The sequence below is a fragment of the Triticum urartu genome, chromosome 3A, assembly GCF_056163025.1.
Source record: "Triticum urartu cultivar PI428250 chromosome 3A, HENAU_Tu73, whole genome shotgun sequence".
Lineage (NCBI taxonomy): Eukaryota > Viridiplantae > Streptophyta > Magnoliopsida > Poales > Poaceae > Triticum > Triticum urartu.
This window is the reverse complement of record NC_141875.1, coordinates 548,698,544-548,721,854: the sequence shown is the minus strand read 5'-3', so window position 1 is coordinate 548,721,854 and position 23,311 is coordinate 548,698,544. Positions and strand designations below refer to the sequence as shown.

The following is a 23,311-nucleotide window of genomic DNA, read 5'->3' as shown; positions in this document are numbered from 1 at the left end:
GTCTGAATTGGTTGGCGCTAGCAACTTCTTCAGACTTCACAGTTCTCATCTTCAAAGTGAGCGTATATTCAACTATTCGCTCAGTCTTGACAAAGAGGCCCTCCAGAAGTACATAGGATATCTAAGTGAATCTCAGCTAACAAGGGATAGATAACTGTTACAACCATCCAAGTGCATCTCAGCACACAAGGGATAACTGCTAGTCCAAGCATCACCAATCAGAAGCAACACTTCTAAGACAGGATAACAACACAACGGCAATAACTGTAGAACAAGATTCAAATTTAGATGCATGTCTCAGTCCAGGGGGTGGAGAAACTGGAAGAATGATGCATTCAGTAATCAACGTAGAAGGGATCCTGAGGGGTCGACAGTAGTGGCAATGCCGAGAGGCGAGAGAGTTGCAGGGTGGGTGAGCTTGAGGCACTCCAACTCTTGACACGCAGTGGACATGGTCACCGGAGGGGATAGATCTCGCACCTACTGTTTGAAACAAAAGAATAAATGCAACTTGAAATAAATGAAGCATATGAAAGATAAAAAATGAAATAACTATTACGAAAGGCTGTCTTTTTTTTTTTCCAATCGTCAAAAGGACTATCTTTGCAAAGGCCGGTGGATCATTTACCTTTCCATTTATTTGGAAGTTGCATATCCGAACAACAGTTCATCTGAAATCCTTCCAGCGGATATGCGCAATCTTTGGCCAGCCTTCTCCGTCAGGCGCTTGGCAGCTCTCGTTCAAGCGTTCACAACGCCAAACACATATATGTTGGATGGAGGATGGCAGATCTGATAAAGATGATATGTTGGGGCAGTCATAGATATCGAGTGTCCTCAGACTAGAGAAGCACTTCAGATTTCCTGGTAGGGACCTCATTTCACACCGACATAATCTAAGGCACTTGACGGATGTGAATTTTGCAGATTCTTCAAATGAAACGGATGATTCCTTGCATCCTTCGAGAGACAGAAATGGTGGAACTGTAAAACCTTCATCCCAGAGCATGTGGTTGAGCATCACGAGGCTGCTAACATAGAGTGATTGCTGCACCCGAAACTGTGAAATGCAGTTCGCAACGAGCTTCGGGACATCTGTCAAATGTACGTGGTGAAGTTGCAAGAATGGCAAGCCTTCAAGAAAGCACAGATCAGGGAAACCTCCCACTGATAAGGATACAAGGGAAGTCAGATGACCGATAGACAAGGAAGTGGAGCTTCTACAGCCAAACATGCTAAGACTTTTCAGGTGCGGCAAGTCACTACTGAAGAAATTATCTGCAACCATGCACTGGTATATACAGAGCTCCTCAAGAGACGACGGCAATAAACCTGCTCCATGTGTCAAATCTAAAGAAGGGCAGGAAATCAATCTAACTTCTGAAAGAGAGGTAGCAGATCGTAAGCCTCCTAATGACTTGAAACACCAGCAATATCTGATGAACAAAAAGTCCAGCTTTGTCAAATGTTGGAAGACCGCTTGTGACGGAAGTGTAGTTAAAGTCATGATCTCCATTAAGAACAAACTTCTCAGTGACGTGAGACCACCAAGGCAAACAGCTAATGCCTCATCTGTAACACTGCATGAAGAAAGACGAAGTGCGCGAAGACCTGATGGTGGAACCAACGGCAAGTTGATGCTTCTACCATAAATGAATCTCATCCTCTGCTCGTGGCAACATATCCATGCCTTAATGATATCATCTTCCAGAACTAACTCACCGTGCTCTCTTTCTACAGCACATGCAATCGTTTGAAGATGTGACATGTCAGCATCCATTAATGTCATCATTTGCTTCAGAGATGAATGTTCTGACAATAATACTTCCTTAATTTCCGATTCAGAATCCACCTCCCATATCGAAGCAAGTTGTGATGCCAAGTGGTCTGTTCTCATGATGTTTTCCATCTGATCATGCTGTTCTAGCTCATCACTGGTAATAAATATAAGCAGTGGGCAACTGCTAATTGATAAGCATGTAAGGGCTGCTGGAAGACACGATAACGTTTTCAGAGTCGAGACATTCTCGAGCTCTAGTTTTGAGCAATGCCTGAAGAGCTCAGTATTGAGTGGCAGGCCTTCTAAGGCACTGCAATCGACAAGCTTAAAAGATTCCAAATTCTCAAAATATGAACCCTCAAGTAACCAACTTGGATACGTGGCAGATTTGTAACCCTTGATCTCGAGGCCTTTCAGTTGAGGCGGTGGCATCAAACCTTCTAGAATCTCTGTCATCTGCATTCTTGCCATTATTGCAACTCCAGACAAGGGCCAAGCTTCTAAGATGACTTTTCTGATATAGCTTCAACTCTAAGGCTTCATTCTTTCCAGTAACATTCTCGAGATTTCTGACTCTTAAACTGCCACCAAGCTCTTTCATGTCTCTGAGCTGCCGCAACTCATACCCCTTCTGCTTTTGCACACAAAAATCTTCAACATGCTGGAGCAAAGTTAGCTTGCCTATATAAGGGATTTGAGGCAGAGCTACTTCATACATCCTATATCCCAGATCACGATACCCTTCAAGATGCCGTAACTTGCTTAATTTACATAGTTTGTGAGGCAAACTCGTAACTTTATGGTTCAACAGGAGTAACTGTAGGTGGTAAAGAGCACATAATGATCCAGGCAATTCGACAATGGAAGTTTTAATGAGGTTTAAATACCGAAGGTGTTTCAGCTTACCCAGATTTGGGTAGCTTGTTACTATTGTAGAAGCACAAATAGAGTACACGTAACTTCTTCAAGTTTTGAAGTACCTGACTGAAAACATCACTCACATCATCTGTAAGTGGGTCAATGCAGATAACAGTGCGCAAATGATGTAGCTTCAAAATAGTGCTGATGGATGAGGCACACGGTGGTGGGCAATCTCCCCCATTCTTTGCTTTGCGCTCAAGGAGGTCATACTCATGCATGTCCAGCAGATCCTCAGCCTTGTAGAAGGCTTCTTTGAGCTCTTGGACCCATTTGTCCAACTTGACCATGTGGTTGCCTTTGTTAGCTGCTTCAACCATCAGCTCGAACTGCGGCATAATTGTGGTCTCCAGTTCATGGAGCTCACTTGCCATGTCCACTCCAAGGAACATTGAAGCATCAGCGAGGAGCCTCTTCAGGATTGGCGATGCTGCTAACTTTAAGCCAGCCAGCGCCACCCCAGTCATGGAATCACAGGGAACTGTTCGTTGGGGATTGGGAAATGGCTTTTGCACTGCGAACACAAAGATCTTGGCTGCTGTGTAAATAGACAAAATGGCAGGGAATTAGAAAGACTTTATGAGGCAAACAATGGGATACATCAATTAGATGAAAATACCCGTTGGAGCAGAGAACAACAAAACAAATTAGTCTACTGCAGTATGTTAGAAAAGAAAAGAAAAATTTAAGCAGAGCCCTGCAAGCAAATTTGTTTCTTTTGTGTGGACGGAACTATTTGTACAGGGGAAACTAAATAGCATAGAAGGTTGGAATGCTTACAGAGGTGAAGGAGTGAAGGACAGAATCGTTGCTGGAGCCACCACGGCGGCGACGGTAATACAAGGTTGCCGACGAGGAAGACTGGAGAAGTGTTGTAATACAAGAGAGATCAGAACCAGATCTCACCAAACAGCAAGACAAGAGAGCAAAATATCTGATCCAGAGGTGCACCGGGAGCTGGTAGTCTCTTTCTGTTTCTCCATCACGACCACGATGAAGGCCTTATCTCTGAAAGCATTGGTGTAATTTATGTGTGGTTGCAATCCAGTTCTCAGGTGGCTACATGGATGCAGTCCTACTGAAAGACTCTCCGAAGGCTGATCTTTTGGCTTTGGCGCATGTTACACATCTCAAGGTTATAGCCATCTTTTCCCTGTCAACCTGATTATCAACTTACAGTATTGAATTTGTTTTCCACTGCTTCTGCCTTCTGTAGGTGAAATCCTTTCGGTATTCTTGTGGAGGATCCGAGACAGGGTGGCATCGCAGACGTGGACGGCGAGGTGGTTGCCAGAATGGAAGGAACGTACGGCAGGAACCAGGGGCATCAAGATTTGATGGCCTATGGCCCTTCTGTTCAGCTGACCGTGCACCAGGGCTTGGCCACTTTATATTGTCCAAAATGAAACCCCCTTCGTCTTCCTCGACTCTCCGAAGATTCTCCATTTGTGTCAATGGCTTTATTCCTGTTCATATTTTTCAAGTATATTCCACTGTATCCAAACAAGATTCTCAACGAAAAGGCCATGTATCTCCACGTAACACTTGCGATGAAGAGACCCAGCTCGTCTTGGTTCAGTTTCAGCTCCAATCGAACCAACCCAAACTGTTGGCGCCCTCTTGCGCTTTCGCTGAATCACACGGTGACCACCATTCCGGTAAAACTTTTCACAAGACACCGTATTCGCTAGCAATATCCTCAGACTTCAGGTTTGTCATCTTCAAAGTGAGTGTATTTAACTATTCACTCGGTCTTGACAAAGATGCCACCAGTTACCTTTACTCCTTTACCCAAAACAATCTGCAGAAGTTGAACTATAATATGGAATTATGGAATTTAACGCTCCAGCAGTACACAAGATATCCAAGTACAAGAGATATTTCAGCGCACAAGAGATAACTGTCACAGGCATCACCAATCAAAAGTAGCACGCCAAGACATGATAGGTTGATAACTAAATAGCGACAATAATTACAGATAAAAGATTCATATGTACACACGCGGCCCAACACTGTTAGTGGAGCCGTCCAGAGTGGAAAAGCGACGCATGCAACGGTCGACGAAGAAGGAAACCGAGGGGGCGGCAGTTCGGCACCAGCGAGACAATGTAGAGAGAGCTGAAGTGCAAGTGAGCTTGAGGCACTCCAACTCTTGACAGGCAGTGGGTGGAGACGAGATCGCCGGAGGGGAAAGATGGTGGGCCTGCTGCATGAAATAAATGAACGAATGGAACTTTGAAACAAATGAAGTATCTGAAAGGCCAGAAATGAAACAAATAGTGTAAAAGTTTATATTTGCAAAGGCACTGGACGAACCTTTACCTTTCGATTTCTTTGGAGTTGTCATTCTGTAATTATGTGAATTTCTTCCAGCGGATATGCTGAATCTTTGGCCAGCTTTCTCCATCAGGTACTCGGCAGCTCTTCTGCAAGAGTTCAGACTCCCACACGACTAAGTGCTGGAGGGAGGATGGCAGATCTGGTAAAGATGATATATTGGGACACCTAAAGATTTCGAGTTCCATCAGGTTGGAGAAGCACGTCAGATTTATTGGCAGGGAACTCATTTCACAATCAAATAACCTCAAGCATTTGACAGATTTGAAATTTGCAGATTCTTCAAATAGAACAGAGGATTCCTTGAGTCCTTCAAGAGACAGAAATGGCGGAACTGTAAAGCCTTCAGCCGAGAGCATGTGGTTGAGCATCACAGGGCTGCTAACATATATAGATCTCTGGACCCGGAACTGTGAAATGCAGTTTGCGTCAAGCTTCGGGACATCTGTGAAATGTACAGAGTGAAGTTGCAGGGAAGACAGTCCTTCAAGAGAGCACAGATCAGGTAAAACTCCCAGTGATAGTGATTCAAGGGAGGTCAGACGACCAACTGACAAAGATGCAGAGCTTCTGCAGACAAACATGGTAAGATCCCTCAGGAGTGGCAGGACACTACTGAAAAAATTAGCTGCAACCATGCAACGCCGTATCCGGAGCGTCTCAAGAGATAATGGCAAAAAATCTGCTCCACATGCCAAGTCTAAAGAAGGGCAGTCAAACAATTGAAAATCTGAAAGAGAGGTAGCAGCTCGTAACCCCCCTAATGATCTGAGACACCAGCAGGATGAAATGTGAAGGCGTTCGAGCTTTGTCAAATGTTGGAGAACCACTTGTGATGGAAGTGTACTTAAAGTCATGATCTCCATTAAGACCAAACATCTCAGTGACGTGAGACCGTCAAGGCAAACAGCTAATGCCCTATTTGTAATACTGCATGAAGAAAGATGAAGGTGACAAAGACCTGATGGTGGAACCAATGGCAAGCCGATGCTTCTTCCATAAATGAATCTCATCCTCTGTTCATGGCAACATATCCATGCCTTAATGATATCATCTGTCAGTATTACCTCGTCATTATCTCTTTCTACAGCACTTGCAATGGTTTGAAGATGTGACATATCAGAATCCATTAATGTCATCATTTGCTTCAGAGATGAATGTTGTGACGTTAATATTCTCTTAATTTCCCATTCGGAATCCACCTCCCATATCGAAGCAAGTTGTGATGCCAAGTAGTCTGCTCTCATGATGTTCTCCCTCTGATCATGCAGATCTAGCTCATCACTGGCAATAAACGTAAGCAGTGGGCAACTGCCAATTGACAAGCATGTGAGGGCTGCTGGAAGATAAGATAATGTTTTCAGACTCCAGACATTCTCGAGTTCCAGTTCAGAGCAATGCCTGAAGAGCTTGGTGTTGAGTGGCAGGCCTTCTAATGCACTGCAATCAACAAGCTTAAAAGATTCCAAATTCTCAAAATTCGAACCATCAAGTAACCAACTTGGATACATCTCAGATTTGTAACCCTTGATTTCAAGGCCTTTCAGTTGAGGCGGTGGCATCAAACCTTCTAGAATCTCCAACTGTAAACTACCATCTGCATTCATGCGATTATTGCAACTCCAGACAAGGGCCAAGCTTCCCAGATTAATTTTCTGATACAGCTTTGACTCTAAGGCTTCATCCTTTCCAGTGACATTCTCCAGGTTTCTGACTCTTAAACTGCCACCAAGCTCTTTCATGTCTCTAAGCTGTTGCAACTCACATCCCTTCTGCTTTTGCACACAAAATTCTTTAACATGCTGGAGCGAAGTTAGCCTGCCTATATAAGGGATTTGAGGCAGAGCTACTTCACACATCCTGTATCCCAGATCATGATACCCTTCGAGATGCCATAACTTGCTTAATTTGCAGAGTTTGTGACGCAAACTCTTGACTTTATGGTTTAACAGAAGTAACTGTAGGTGGTAAAGAACACATAATGATCCAGGCAATTCGGCAATGGAAGTTCTAATGAGGTTTAAATACCGAAGGTGCTTCAGCTCACCAACAGATTCAGGTAGCTTGTCACTATTGTAGAAGCACAAATAGAGTACACGTAACTTCTTCAAGTTTTGCAGTACCTGACGGAAAAGATCACTCACATCATCAGTAAGTGGGTCGATGCAGATAACAGTGCGCAAATGATGTAGCCTGCAGATACTGCGCTGATGTTGTTTCATACTCTCAACACGAACAGACAGATGACGAACAGTGCATGGTATTTCTGTCACCCTATCATCTTCTAATCTGAAGCAATCATCTTTAGAGAGCGATTCTGCCAAATCATGAAGAAGATCATGCATAATGTAGCATGTGTCCATAGAACTTTCAGAAAATGGTTGCAAGAAAGACCCAGAAACCATCTCATTGAGGTAATCCTTTCCAACATCTACCATTCTCCTTTTCTGGTTGCATGGATCAACAAGCCCCTCTGCTATCAGCAGGTGAACCAACTCATCAATGTTATACTTGTGTCCTTTCGGAAACAAGCTGCAATATACAAAGCACCTCTGAAGACGTGGATCTAACTTCTGATAACTCCACAGCAGAGCTGTTCTGGGCTCACTTAAGTTGTCAATCTTTAAAGTCAGAGCATCTTTCCAGGCAGGGACATTCATTTTCCCTTTCAACTGGGAACCAACAACTTTTGCAGCCAAAGGAGACTGTCCAAGCCTCTTAACTATCTCCTCTGCAATCTCTTCTAGCCTTTCAAGCAAGGGAGGATCTCTGATTTGTGCTCCAGTGAAGGCATAGTATTTGAAGAGTGCCAAGAACTGAGCGTCTTTCGTGCTTTCCAAACGGAGCACCTTTTCACAGTAAAGAGCGGAAGGAAATGTATCCCATCGAGAAGTTACCAAAACTTTGCTTCCCTTGTGCTGAGAAACTAGAGGAGCTAACAGTTGGTCCCATTCCATCTGACTACTCAAATCATCAAACCAGACATCATCCAATACAAGCAAGAATTTCTCTGATTTTTGCAGTATGACCCTTAATTGGCACTGGAGAGTATCCAGATTATCAAGACGTGGGCACTCCTTCTTAGCTGCAGATTCGATAATCTCCCGTGTACAGTGGCGAATCTAGACAGAAACTGGAGGGTGGGCTCAAAGCCTGTATCATGCCAATATCTGTTGGGTTGGGCTTGCAAGTGGCTGAATTGGGCCATGAAACTAGTAGTAAAAAAAATTCTTGCAGTGCTGGAGGGGGGGCTCAAGCCTGTTAAAGCCCCCCTAGTAGATTCGCCCCTGCCCGTGTATGACGATGGACATCAAGTTTGCGTGAGATGCACACCCACATCCTGATATCAAAATGTTCTTGTACCGTCTTGTCATTGTAAACATGTTGTGCCAAGGTGGATTTTCCCATACCTCCTGCTCCGACGATGGCCAAACCCGCATATACAGCTGAATTGGTCTCAACAGCAGCCGGCTCGGTAAGAAGGTTTATTATATCATCACGATCCTTGTCACGACCTATTACTTTCAAAGGTGGTAATGATGTGGCCTGAGGAACAATGATGGGGCTCTCTGTACTGTTACCGACTGGTATGCAAAGAAGTTCACGCAACTCCCTGCCTTTCACCAGAATGGCCTTCAGTTCATTCAGCTGGTGAAGTAGCTTCTTGTTCTTTGGGAGGAGATTAGATAACCTGTTAGAAGCAGCACGCAGAGGCTTCAAAATAGTGCTGATTGATGAGGCACGGGGTGGCGAGGAATCTCTCCCACTCTTTGCTTTGCGCTCGAGGATGTCGTACTCATGCATGTCCAGCAGGTCTTCGGCTTTGTAGAAGGCTTCTTTGAGCTCCTGGACCCATTTGTCCAAATTGACCCTGCGATTGCCCTTGTTAGCTGCTTCAATCATCAGCTCGAACTGCGGCATGATGGTGGTCTCCAGTTCATGGAGCTCGCTCGCCATGTCAACCCCAAGGTATGTTGAAGCATCCACGAGGAGCTTCTTCAGGATCGGTGATGCTGCCAATTGCAAACCAACCAGCGCCACCCCCGTCATGGATTTGCAAAATTTTGGGGGGTATTTTTCTGCTTCTTGACTTCTGAGAATGCAAGGAATTGGGTAGTGTAAAGACAAAAGACACAAAATGGGGGAAAGCTAGGAGGATATAAACAGGCAAGCAGGTAAAATAACTCCAATGACGGATTTTTTTATCTCTCTTCCCTTTTTATGGGGGTTGTGGTTGTGGCTACTGGATAGTTGATAGTTGGATGCAGGAGGAGATGAAGAAGCATTTATTCAGGGGAAATGAGCAGAAAATTAACAGGTAGATCACGGTAAACAGGAGCAAGAACTTTTTCCCCTCTTGCTTTTGACTTGTTGTCTTTTTGGGTATGGAATGACCCAAAGAAATGAATAAAGGGTAAGAGAAGTGCTTCTGGAGGGGCAAACTGTCGGTGAAGGCAGCAATGTATGAAAACCTGTAGAAGTGGGAAACAATAGATCAATTAGTGTTGCAAAGGGAAAATAAACACAGCACAAAGGGCAGGTTTTTCTTTCTCCTTTTTTGCCACAGAAGTATTTCTAGAGGTAAAAAAAAAGATAAAGAGGGGGGAACCTAACAAGTTAAAACGGCAAAGGGATTTCTGGAGGTGTAAACACGCGGTGAAGGCAGCAACGGATGAAAAACCTGTAGAAGTGGGAAATGACAGATAAATTAGCAAACTGCAAAGGGAAAATAAACACAACACAAAGGGCAGGTTTTCTTCAGAATTACTGGAGCGGCATGGCAAAGATGGCGGATGCAAGGTTGCTGGAGAGGCCGGTTGGAGCTAGTGTTGTATTACAAGAGAAATGAGATGCAGAACTCTCCAAGCAGCAGGTCAACAAGACTATTGATATGATCCCATGTACACAGCTCTGATCCAGCTACTTATCTTTTCTTAAATTGAATTGAGCTGGATCCGCTAAAAAACTAAACAGTAACCACTTTGGATAGCTCTCTAATCAATAAAAAATGTGCAAGTGGCCTAGGCTACAACCGATAAAATAAAAACAAGTGACAGTTCATTCATGTTATGAAACTATGAAAATACTCGTTCAAAGAGCACCCCTTGACATAATTTTGTAGTTTCAAATAATCAGATGGTGATAATGGACCTGGTGTTAGCACATCAAAACCAACAAAGTCAATGAACTGGTAGCTTACGTTACCTGCTTCTACCATTTTATTCTTCCTCACTATCACTGGCTTCACACTTTCCAAGTACTATGTTTCAGTTCAGAAAACTATGAGCAAGAATAAAATATGACTCTATTGGTCTTCGGCTACAGGAAATCCAAACTAGATGATATGATTCACCATCGGACTGGGTTCCGTGAAAACTCAAACCAGAGGAAGGTGAGATGAGCCTGGGAAAAATGTCCTGCCAAGCATGTCAGAATAATAATTAGCTTTTTTTTGTTCCCCACACATATAACTCAGTAGATGATCTGAGGTTCACATCTGAAAATTGCACTCGAATTGATTTTCAACCAGAACAAATTTGGCATGTTAAAATGTCTGAAAATTTATTCAGCTTCCAAAGTTCAGAAAAATTACGGAAGAACACCAAAAGATCAGAAAAATAACATTTACATTCATAAAACATAACCCTGTTTAGAGGTTTTGGATGTCTATTTGGTGAAGGAAGAAAGCACACAAGTGAGCCAGTTTAAGGAATACGCATGTTAAGAGAAATAACCTGCATTACAGGCACATGTTCTACTCCCTCCGATCCATATTAGTTGTCGCTCAAACGGATGTATCTAGCACTGAAATACATCTAAGATACATTCATTTCAGCAACAACTAATATGGATCGGAGGGAGAGTTAGTTATCATTTCTGAAGGAAGAATTGGTAGATTAGCAGGCATATGCAAGCATTCTACATTGAATGGACATCACAAACCAACACTGTACAATTGTACCGCATATAGCCAATATGCAACAGAATCCATCGAGACACAAAAAATAGCATTTTTATCGTTGACAAACAACAGAGTATAATCCAAATTACACATATGGATGGCACTGCAGTACTGATCCAACGACCACACAGTACAAAGAAAGGAACAATTCAGAAGCAAACCTTACAAAACCATTATTGACATCGAGAAGTACAGAGTTGAATACAATATCCATACAAAACTATCAAATCAATGATGCCATTTCGTTAAACCCAAGTGTAGACACATCATGACTTGTACTTTCATAACTGAACATCCATGTATCTTTGGACCAGTCCAGGATAAGCAAGTGCACAAAGCTAAAACACCAATGCAATCAGTTCCAACTGCCCTAGATTCAAACAAGATTGTTCTTGCAAACTGAAAGATCATAATATCACCAGGACAGTGAAATATAAATTGACACTTTTGCTCCATATTATTGACGGAGAAGAAACATATCCAATAGAAAGGACAAAGGCAAGCATTCTACCATTGATGGACATCACGGAGAAACATCGCACCACATATAATAATTATGCAACAGAATCCATCTGGGGATTTTTTGTAAAATTCGCTCTGTTATCAACAAAGAATAAAACACAATCCAAATTACACATATATCGCACCCACAGTAGTGGTCAAAAGACAACATTGTAACAAAGTAGAAACATAAGAACAGCTCAGAGCAAAACCAATCCTTTGAACAGCAGTGGAAGCGAGGTCATAAACACACTGTACGCTGAATACAATCAAGGGTCCCTATAAACAGTATGAAACAATCGATCTGTAGGGAGCAACTTTCCATAAGATTGGCATTGTTGTACACAAACGATATAGATTGAGCCAAATTACACATATGTATACCATTGCAAGACAAGAGCATGACAAAACAGAAAGAAGAATCAACTCAGAACCAAGCCGATCCTTGTTCACAGGCCAGCAGTGGGAAGCGAGGCCATAAACGCACTATACGCTGATTCCAGATCAAAATTGAGCTGTCTGGCCTGCTGATCTGTAAGCTCGTCCCCGGCCCCCATCTTATGCAGCTTCGCGAGCCACTCGTTCACCTTGACCTTCCCCTCGAAGTCGGGCGGCAGGACGGTACCGAGCTTCCCCATGGAGGTGGACAGGTCGTGGAGCAGGGGGCGGACCTGGTCGTTGGCGAGCATATTGAGCTTGACGGCGTCCATGGCGGTGATGAAGCTCTGGACGCACTGGGCGATGGCGGATGCGGAGGCCGCGGTGGCGGCCGGCGCGGAGGAGGAGGCGGTGGCGGCGCGGAGCTCGATGGTGGCGGGGACGCCGGACTGGACGAGGCGGTTGAGGGCGGCGGGGCAGTCGAGGCGGTAGGCCTGCACGAAGCGCGGGATGGTGACGACCCCGGCGAGGGAGGAGGAGAGGGAGTTAAACTGGGAGATGAGCTTGAGGCAGTCGGCCTCGTAGTCGGCGGCGGAGACGAGGTCGCGGACGTAGGCGCGCTCCAGCTTCTCCGTGGCCTTGATGATCGCGTACAGGTCCGCCAGGCTCTCCAGGAGCTCCCGCTCGCGCTTGTCGTTCCACAGCTTCACCTCCATCGGCGCCGGCGAGCGGCGTCCGCCTCCGGCCTCCCGCCCTTCCGGCCTCTCCCCCGCGAGCGATTTGGGGGCTAGGGTTTGGTGGCGTCGCGCGAGATTGGGGGCGAGGGGGGGCAGAGAGGGGAGGAAGCGGGGTGTGGGGAAGCTTGGGAGGACGAAGAACTACGAGGGGTTTCGTGTGAAGTGTGTAGTCTTTGATGCTTCTCCGCACGCACGCTGTAGTCTGCAAGACCGCAACGCTCTGTCGTGTGCACCGCGTTTATTATGCTGCCTTTCTTCTGAAGCTTCCTTTCGCTGCTAGTCGGCCAACCAAAAGCAAAGATGAATGGAATTGCACGCCAGCTTCTGCTGCCATGTGGTTTACTGCTCCCTTCCTTTACAATCTTCAACGGTTGCTAGTAAATCATCTCCTGTGAGGCAAAGATGAAAGGAAGATGTTTTTGATATTTTAATGTAGACTGCATGGAGACACAAATGAGTGAATAACACACTAAGAGGAGGTTACTAGTAAATCATCTCTTCAATAGGGTATTATTAGGGTTGTCTCAATGGTTTTTCTAGAAATATGTACGGGATGCTTTCGCAACTCCCCAGTAAATTTCTGACATTGTCACTGGGCCAATAAATTTATTTTTATCATTCACTCCCTCTCTCCCGCTCTCTTACCCGTTAGGGTCAGGCGGCACGACGAGGTAGCTCAAGCAGCACGGCGGAGTGCGAGATTGGTGACACATCGAGGTGGCTCGAGTGACACGCCAGAGCTCGCGGCTGGGTTTGGCGAGGAATGGCCAAGAAGGAGTAGGGTTGTGCTGGTGAATAGGGAGTGGGCAGATGACTCGATGGTCGCTGGTATCAGGGCAGCACGCTCACTGGAGCAGAGGGCGGCGGCGGGCGTGGGGATCTGATAACCCACAAGTATAGGGGATCACAACAGTTTTCGATAAGTAAGAGTGTCGAACCCAACGAAGAGCTAAAAGTAGAACAAATATTTCCTCAAATTCTATCGACGACCGATACAACTCTACGCACACTTAACATTCGCTTTACCTAGAACAAGTATGAAACTAGAAGTACTTTGTAGGTGTTTTTGATAGGTTTCCAAGATAATAAAGAGCACGTAAATAAAAGCTAGGAGCTGTTTAGATAAAGAAGCAATAAAGTTAGTATAGCGAGTGTGGAAAAGTGGTGGTAGGAGTTGCGAAATTGTCCCTGAGCAATTGACTACTTTACTAGACCGATAGCAAGTTTTATGTGGGAGAGGCCACTGCTAGCATGTCATCTCTGACTTGGAATTCTATGCACTTATGATTGGAACTATTAGCAAGCATCCGCAACTACTAACGTTCATTAAGGTAAAACCCAACCATAGCATTATGATAAATTGGTCTCCCTTCAATCCCGTATGCATCAATTTCTATGCTAGGTTGAAGCTTCTGTCACTCTTGCCCTCCAATACATAGTCCTATCAACATACAACTAACCCTATGGTGATCCACGCGCGCGCTCATATGATGGGCACCAAAGGACAGCAACATAACCACAAGCAAATTAAATAAATCATAGTTAATTCACCAATCACCGATAGAACAACGAAAATCTACTCAGACATCATAGGATGGCAACACATCATTGGATAATAATATGAATCATAAAGCACCATGTTCAAGTAGAGGGTACAAACGGGTTGCGGGAGAGTGGACCGCTGTAGATAGAGGGGGGAAGGTGATGGAGATGTTGGTGAAGATGGCGGAGGCGTTGGTGTAGATTGCGGTGATGATGATGGCCCCCGGCGGCGTTCCGGCGCCACCGGAAGCGAGGGGGGAGCCCCCCTTCTTCTTCTTCTTCCTTGACCTTCTCCCTAGGTGGGAGAAGGGTTTTCCCTCTGGTCCATGGTCTCCATGGTGTGGGAGGGGCAAGAGCCCCTTCGAGATTGGATTTGTCTCTCTGTCTCTCTCTGTTTCTGCGTTCTCAGATTCTGCCCTTTCACCGTTTCTTATATTCCCGGAGATCCGTAACTCCGATTGGACTAAATTTTTTACATGATCTCTATCCAGATATTAGCTTTCTTGCGGCGAAAGAAGGGCACTAATTGCCTTACGGGGTGGCCACGAGGGCCCAGGGCGCCCCCCTGCCTCGTGGCCTCCTCGGGCATCGTCTCGCGTTGATTTTTCTTCCCAAAAATCACATATATTCCAAAAAAAATCTCCGTCAGTTTTTATCCCATTTGGACTCTGTTTGATATGGATTTACTGCGAAACAAAAAACATGCAACAAACAGGAACTGACACTAGGCACTGGATCAATATGTTAGTCCCCAAAAATAGTATAAAAAGTTGTCAAAAGTATATGAAAGTTGTATAATATTGGCATGGAACAATAAAAAATTATAGATATGATGGAGACGTATCAGCATCCCCAAGCTTAATTCCTACTCGTCCTCGAGTAGGTAAATGATAAAAAAGATAATTTTTGATGTGGAATGCTACCTAGCATAATCTTGATCACATATCTAATCATGGCATGGATATTAAGACACGAGTGATTCAAAGCAATAGTCTATCATTTGACATTAAGACAATAATACTTCAAGCATACTAATAAAGCAATCATGTCTTTTCAAAATAACATGGCCAAAGAAAGTTATCCCTACAAAATCATATAGTCTGGCTATGCTCCATCTTCACCACACAAAATATTCAAATCATGCACAACCCCGATGACAAGCCAAGCAATTGTTTCATAATTTTGACATTTCTCAAACCTTTTCAACTTTCACGCAATACATGAGCGTGAGCCATGGATATAGCACTATAGGTGGAATAGAATATGATGATGGAGGTTGTGTGGAGAAGACAAAAAAAGGAGAAAGTCTCACATCGACGTGGCTAATCAACGGGCTATGGAGATGCCCATCAATTGATGTCAATGCGAGGAGTAGGGATTGCCATGCAACGGATGCACTAGAGCTATAAGTGTATGAAAGCTCAAACTGAAACTAAGTGGATGTGCATCCAACTTGCTTGCTCACGAAGACCTCGGGCATTTGAGGAAGCCCATCATCGGAATATACAAGCCAAGTTCTATAATGAAAATTCCCACTAGTATATGAAAGTTATAACTCAAGAGACTCTCTATATGAAGAACATGGTGCTACTCTGAAGCACAAGTGTGGTAAAAAGGATAGTAACATTGTCCCTTCTCTCTTTTTCTCTCATATTTTTTTGGGCCTCCCTTTTTTGGCCTTTCTCTTTTTTTCGTCCGGAGTCTCATCCCAACTTGTGGGGGAATCATAGTCTCCATCATCCTTTCCTCACTGGGGCAGTGCTCTAATAATGATGATCATCACACTTTTATTTACTTACAACTCAATATCTAGAACAAAGATATGACTCTATATGAATGCCTCCGGCGGTGTACTGGGATGTGCAATGATCTAGCGTAGCAATGACATCAAAAAAGCGGACAAGCCATGAAAACATCATGCTAGCTATCTTACGATCATGCAAAGCAATATGACAATGAATGCTCAAGTCATGTATATGATGATGATGGAAGTTGCATGGCAATATATCTCGGAATGGCTATGGAAATGCCATGATAGGTAGGTATGGTGGCTGTTTTGAGGAAGATATAAGGAGGCTTATGTGTGATAGAGCGTATCATATCAGGGGTTTGGATGCACCGACGAAGTTTGCACCAACTCTCGAGGCGAGAAAGGGCAATGCACGGTACCGAAGAGGCTAGCAATGATGGAAGGTTGAGAGTGCGTATAATCCATGGACTCAACATTAGTCATAAAGAACTTACATACTTATTGCAAAAATCTATTAGTCATCGAAACAAAGTACTACGCGCATGCTCCTAGGGGGGTAGATTGGTAGGAAAAGACCATCGCTCGTCCCCGACCGCCACTCATAAGGAAGACAATTAATAAATAAATCATGCTCCGACTTCATCACATAATGGTTCACCATACGCGCATGCTACGAGAATCACAAACTTCAACACAAGTATTTCTACAATCCACAACTACCCACTAGCATGACTCTAATATCACCATCTTTATATCACAAAACTATTGCAAGGAATCAAACATATCATATTCAATGATCTACAAGTTTTATGTAGGATTTTATGACTAACCATGTGAATGACCAATTCATGTCATCTCTCTAAATAGATATAAGTGAAGCAAGAGAGTTTAATTCTGTCTACAAAAGATATGCCCACGCTCTAACAAATATAAGTGAAGCAAAAGAGCATTCTATAAATGGCGGTTTTCTATGCGAAGAGAAACAGGCAATCCAAACTTCAAATGATATAAGTGAAGCACATGAAGAATTCTATAAAGCCATACTCAAAAGATATAAGTGAAGTGCAATGAGCATTCTATAAATCAACCAAGGACTATCTCTGTAACACCCACAATGCGGCTATATCTCCCACGTGTTGGGGCACGACTTAGAGGCATAGCCGCATGGTAGGTTTGTCGCAAGAGGGGTAATCTTCACACATCCCATGTACTGAATAAGAAAGGGATAAAGAGTTGGCTTACAATCGCCACTTCACACAATACATAAATAAATCATACATCATCCAAAGTACAAACAAAGGTCCGACTACGGAACCAAAGTAAAGGAAGACAACCCCAAATGCTAGATCCCCGATCGTCCCAACTGGGCTCCACTACTGATCAACCGGAAAAGACACATAACAACGACCAAGATCTTCATCGAGCTCCCACCCGAGCTCGGTTGCATCACCTGTACTAGTATCATCATCACCTGCAACTGTTTGGAAGTATCTGTGAGTCACGAGGACTCAGCAATCTCACACCCGCGAGATCAAGACTATTTAAGCTTATGGGTAGGATAAGGTAAAGAGGTGGAGCTGCAGCAAGCACTAAGCATATATGGTGGCTAACATACGCAAATAAGAGCGAGAAGAGAAGCAACGCAACGGTCGTGAAGCTAGAAGTGATCAAGAAGTGATCATGAAGCTACTTACGCTCAAGCATAACACAAGGCCGTGTTCACTTCCCGGACTCCGCCGAAAAGATACCATCACGGCTACACACGCGGTTGATTCATTTTAATTAAGTTAAGTGTCAAGTTCTCTACAACCGGATATTAACAAATTCCCATGTGCCCATAACCACGGGCACGGCTTTCGAAAGTTCAAAACCCTGCAGGGGTGTCCCAAATTAGCCCATCACAAGCTCTCACGGTCAACGAAGGATATTCCTTCTCCCGGGAAGACCCGATCAGTCTCGGAATCCCGGTTACAAGACATTTCGACAATGGTAAAACAAGACCAGCAAAGCCGCCTGATGTGCCGACAAATCCCGATAGGAGTCGCACGTATCTCGTTCTCAGGGCACACCAGATGGGCCTGACATCGGGTTGGCATAAACCCTGGTTGCCCAGGGGGCGCCGGACATCGCCCAGTTTGGACCAACACTCGGAGGAGCACTGGCCCGGGGATTTAAAATGAAGATGACCCTTGAGTCTGTAGAACCCAAGGGAAAAGGCTTAGGTGGCAAATGTTAAAACCAAGGTTGGGCCTTGCTGGAGGAGTTTTATTCAAATCGAACTGTCAAGGGGTTCCCATAACACCCAACCGCGTAAGGAACGCAAAATCAAGGAACATAACACTGGTATGACGGAAACTAGGGCGGCAAGAGTAGAACAAAACACCAGGCATAAGGCTGAGCCTTCCACCCTTTACCAAGTATATAGATGCATTAAAGTAAATAAGTTATAGTAATGATATCCCAACAATATCCATGTTCCAACAAGGAACAAACTTCATCTTCACCTGCAACTAGCAACGCTATAAGAGGGGCTGAGCAAAAGCGGTAACATAGCCAAACAACGATTTGCTAGGAAAGGTGGGTTAGAGGCTTGACATGGCAATATGGGAGGCATGATATAACAAGTGGTAGGCAGCGCGACATAGTGATAGAATGAACAACTAGCAAGCAAAGATAGAAGTGATTTCGAGGGTATGGTCATCTTGCCTGAGATCCCGCAAGGAAGAAGAACGAGTCCATGAAGAAGACAAACGGACGTAGTCGAATGAAACCTCAAAACTTCGGAATGAAACCGAAGCTTCGAAGTGCGCGGTTCGGGTTCGAAGGGATGTAGACAGAAGTAGACATTCACGGGTCATAGTGGGAAGTAGTCGTTCTCATGGCGACGGTAGTGGAAGTAGTGGTACTATCGGTCCTCGGCAATGTTAGTCGTTCACATTCTTAGTCACACAAGTTTCCGTAGATGTTCGGGGTCACGGCGAGGAACTTAACGTCCACGGAGGCTTCGAGGGTCGACGGTAGTGGTACTCGGTCATTTCGAAGAGGTACTTGTCGAAACCAACGACTTCGGAGCGACGATAGGCGTTCATGGGTGTTCGGCGTCGGTAGATGTACACGACAAAGGTAGTGGTACTATGCGTTGATCGTCGTGGTACTTGGGGTCTTCGAACTTGCCGGTCTCATCAACTTGAAGGGGTATTTGGCGTTCTTAGCGATTCCGAAGACGGCGGTAGAGGTACACTTGTTGTAGGGGTAGTTGTCGAATCCACGACGACGGTAGTCGTTCATGTTCGTTCGGAGAGGTAAATGGTGACTCCAAGCCCTTCCGGTCAACGGTGGGAGGCAGGCAGTGAAACAACATCAACGTGCGGGCACCGACGGGCACCATGGCCATGAGGAGGAGGGACCCTGCACGAGACCATCAGCGAGGCATGCAGGCGTGCCGGTAGATGCAGAGGGTCACCGGGCGGCGGAGGTAGGGCAGTATGCCGGTAGCAGGAGGCGAAGGCGAAGTACAGAGGCGGCAGGTCTTGGCCAGTGACGGGGAGGTCCATGACGTTGTGCTTGCCTCCTGGATGAGGCAGAGGGAAGCAGCGGCGCTGAAGAACCATGACGGCGGAGCTGGGACTTCTACGACGAGCAGGGTGAGGCAGAGGTCCTGCGAGCGTCAGGGAGACCGGATACGGCCACGACTCTCTAGTTCAGGACGGTTCCAGGCGACGGAAGCTTGGCCTGCTCTTGCTGGTACAGTCGGCCGGCGACGAGGCTTGACCGGAGCGGCGGCCTGGTTCCACGGTGGCTGGAGCGAGGAAGGAGAGGCCAACGCAGGGGGAAGGAGGCGCACGGAGGAGGAGCTGCGGCGCCTAGGCGACGCGGGTAGCCTCCGGCGGCACCGGATCGAGGCGGAGGAGGTAGCAGGACACCGGATCGGGAGGCATGCGCGATGGTGTGAGTGGGTGGTGGCGGGCACGGGAACGAGAGGGAGAGGTCAACATGAGAGCGTCGGGGCCAGGGTGCGGCTGCAGGAGGCCCAAGTGGCCTAGGTGGGATGGCGCGGGAGGCTGGGAGGACCAGCTGGGCTTCCCTCACTTATCTGATTTACCTCTTCCCTTTCTATTTATTGCATAAATAGAAAAAGAGAGAAAAGTACAGAGGGTTTGGGGTTGAAGTAGGGATGGAGGGACATATTTCTGGAAAACATGAAATATGCCCGATTTAATCAAATTAGTTTGGGAATTTTTACAGGCTATAAATTTAAACATGTTCGAATTTAATTCAAACTTGCATGAATTTATAACCTAACCAAACTGAATCCAAATGGGCTTAAATTTTATAGGATGACCCTACATAATAAATATGATTTATGGGCAAAAGATGAACGTTTATTTGAGCAATTCTATTTGCAACTCAAATAAATATAGAAAAGGGAAAGAAGGAAGTGTCATAGGGATTTGAAACTTGGGTGAAACCAAGTTGGAAGTGAGCATGGGGTTGATGGAAGGATCAAGAGAAGAAAATAAGTTGCAATGCACATGAGCAACTAAATTAAACAAACACAACAATGGTATGGAGAAGATGCATGATGCAAAATAAAATAAAACAAACATCACAAGCGAGCAAGAACGCATGCACATAACACAAAATAAAAATAATAATGGAGGTCTCGGTCTTGGGTCGTCACAACTCTCCTCCACTAACATAAGATCTCGCCCCGATATCTAAGGATGGCACCAGAGAGAAACGGAAGGGAAAAGAATAGGTAAAACTAAGTTGCTTCTTTGACAAACGAGTGAAACCAAAGAACCTTGAGAGGTTGAACAAATTGAAAAAAAGAATACAACGAAGATGAACAAAGTTGAAAACACTCCATTAGAAAAGAGGAACAAGGAACATTACGAGAACCTTGTAGGTTGAAAGACATAAGAAAAGTGTTACAATGGACAGGAAGTACATGCAAGCACTCCGGTAGAAACGAGATGTACAAGGAACGATAAGGACAATTACGACAATACTCCGGTTGGAAATGGATGGAATAGAATATGAACTTGGCAAAATGAAAGCACTTGGACGAGACTCCGGTTAAAAGAGGATTGATAGCCACAACACTCTGGTTAACTGGATTGATCTTGACAAAACAAGATGATGGGTCGAAGAGAGCAACATCACAATGCCTCCGGAAGAAAAGAATAGAAGTTAGATCATTGGAAAAAGAATGGAGAAGAAAATGCCAGCTTCTGCCACAATTGAGCTTGGAAAGCACCCTTCCAAGAAGGTTATACGGAGTTGTTGGAAAACCAACAACGAAACAAAAAAAGCTTGTAGTGGGCTTATAGAAAACTTCTCAAAATTATGAGGTGAAATTCTGCCACTAACAAAAACAATAGATTGGATTGATAGCAACAAGGAGACGAGAAACTTATTTCACCGGGAGGATAAATGAAGAACTTGGGTCATTTATTAGCACCATAAATAGCAACACTCTTTAGGGAAAACTTTAGGTGAAATATAACCCAAGATAACTCCAATGAAGAGATTGATTGGTTGAAAAGATGACTTGACCGAAGAGAAAATGATGGATTTAGATATGTCACTCTTGAAGACCGTGACTCAAGAAACACAAAGGGAAATTATCAACAATGACATGACACCACCTCAAAAGATAAGGTAGAAAGAATTGCACTTCGGTTGCAAATTGAAGAATGCTTAAACTCCTCAAAACAAGACATGTGTTGAGCACCATGTTTATTTGAGAGTATAGCTTGGCGGATCATAACTCCGAGAGAAATCTTGAAGAACAATTGAAGAATGAGAAGAATCCTTGACGAACCACCATGTTGAGCCTTTGTGAGAACTACGGTAATAAAAGGATGATCAAAAAGAAGTGAAGGATGAAAAGAATAAGATTGAAGCCTTGCAAAGATTGGACGGAGCTTTGCGATGAGATAAAGCGGAAAACTTGGAACTCCAGAAAGAAAAGATGAAACAATTGAAACGAGAATTTGATGAGCCTCCGGAATAAGGAATTGAATTTACTCGATGAAACAAGAATAAGAATTACATTATGCTTATCCTTCACCAATTTAAATTGATGACAAGCAATGGATTTGACATACTACTTATTCTCATAGAAAGGATTAAGATAGATATGGCGCAAACTTGAGAAACGTCTTCAACGATCCGCCGGTAGGATTGGAAAGAACAAATGAATTGATATGAGAACATAGGAAGAGGAATCTTTAACAAACCACCGTAAGAATTAAAAACGATCAAGGAAAAGATAGAGAAACACCGGGAAGAATTAGCAAATGAACGAAGATGCTTGATTAGAGAATATTTGGATGATGCACCGGTAGGATTTGAGAACGACAGCTGAAAGGTGGAATGAAGAATTCTGAGATGACGGGCTCCGGAGAATCAAACTGAAAAGACTCCTGAATTGCTCCGGATGGGTGAAAAGAATTTTCACAATCAAAAATAATTATGAGAGGGTGGCAACAAGCTAGAACCACGAGTCTTGAGAGAACGGGTAAGATTTAGAGGAAAAACTCTTCTTCGGTCTTCAAATGTTGAGAATGACGATGAGAAACACCACCATGAATTGTTGAGATACTCCGGGGTGAATATTAGAAAGGTTGAACCGACGATGAAAAGAATTTGAAAGATCTTGGAGAAAGACATTTGACAAGACAAATTATTCTTAGGTCAAACTTTGAAATGAATTTGAGCGTAACTCCGGGAAAATTAGAAGAGTTAGGTAAGATCTTGGGAAAAGACCTGTGGGTTAGGGCCCACTCAAAAGATACACCGTTGAACGATTTTAAAAGAGAGATTGCACCGGTTGAGTTAAATGGCTTGAATAAGGTAAGACCTCGAAATAGCTTGAAAGGATTACGAATAGAAACTTGAATCTTCTGGGATATCTTCAGCACTCCAGATAAACATGAATAGCAAGAGGTGGATGATTAAGAGGTGCACCGGCATGAGAAAGCCTTTGAAACGAGGAAAATATATGACCAACACCGAAAGATTGCATTGAATCCACCGAAGAAGAAACAATAACGAAGGATGATGAACTTGAAGAGCATCTTCATGAGAACCACCGGGTAAGAACATTGACATAAAAGAATAGAGAGACTTCCCATTAATAAAAAGGATAATTGATTAAGAAGTCTGAGTCCTTGAAGAAAAAGGGTGGGAGGGCGGGAAAACAAATGCAACTTGGGATGGATGAAACAAACACCGTTGAGAAAAACTAGAGTTGATCTTGTGGATGTTGAAAATGATCGGATCCACTAGAAGCGGAGCACACCGGTTGAGAAGAAATTGAGATGACAAACTCGATGATCAAGAAGGATTAGTATTCCCATAGAAATATCAGAACACCGTTTAGAAAAGGTATGGAATCA

At 44.3% G+C, this 23,311-nt stretch overlaps 2 protein-coding genes and 1 pseudogene across 3 annotated transcripts; all 3 read right to left on the bottom strand.

Moving 5' to 3' along the window:
• Positions 1–1,984: 1,984 nt before the first annotated feature.
• Positions 1,985–4,380, bottom strand: LOC147980469 (putative disease resistance protein At3g14460; annotated as a pseudogene). Its single transcript, XR_015619348.1, has 2 exons — positions 3,479–4,380; positions 1,985–3,236 (listed from the first exon to the last, which is right to left on the bottom strand). The product of XR_015619348.1 is annotated as a putative disease resistance protein At3g14460 (transcript).
• Positions 4,381–4,504: 124 nt separating this feature from the next.
• LOC125544990 (disease resistance protein RGA2) lies at positions 4,505–11,650 on the bottom strand. Its single transcript, XM_087547685.1, has 5 exons — positions 9,804–11,650; positions 9,650–9,716; positions 8,345–9,507; positions 5,021–8,157; positions 4,505–4,904 (listed from the first exon to the last, which is right to left on the bottom strand). Exons 3-4 carry the CDS (start codon positions 9,083–9,085, stop codon positions 5,053–5,055), a joined length of 3,846 nt encoding a protein of 1,281 aa, XP_087403811.1. The 5' UTR covers positions 9,086–9,507; positions 9,650–9,716; positions 9,804–11,650; the 3' UTR covers positions 4,505–4,904; positions 5,021–5,052.
• A 153-nt stretch (positions 11,651–11,803) lies between these two features.
• LOC125544989 (vacuolar protein sorting-associated protein 28 homolog 1) lies at positions 11,804–12,784 on the bottom strand. Its single transcript, XM_048708807.2, has one exon. It carries the CDS (start codon positions 12,590–12,592, stop codon positions 11,948–11,950), a length of 645 nt encoding a protein of 214 aa, XP_048564764.1. The 5' UTR covers positions 12,593–12,784; the 3' UTR covers positions 11,804–11,947.
• Positions 12,785–23,311: the final 10,527 nt, after the last annotated feature.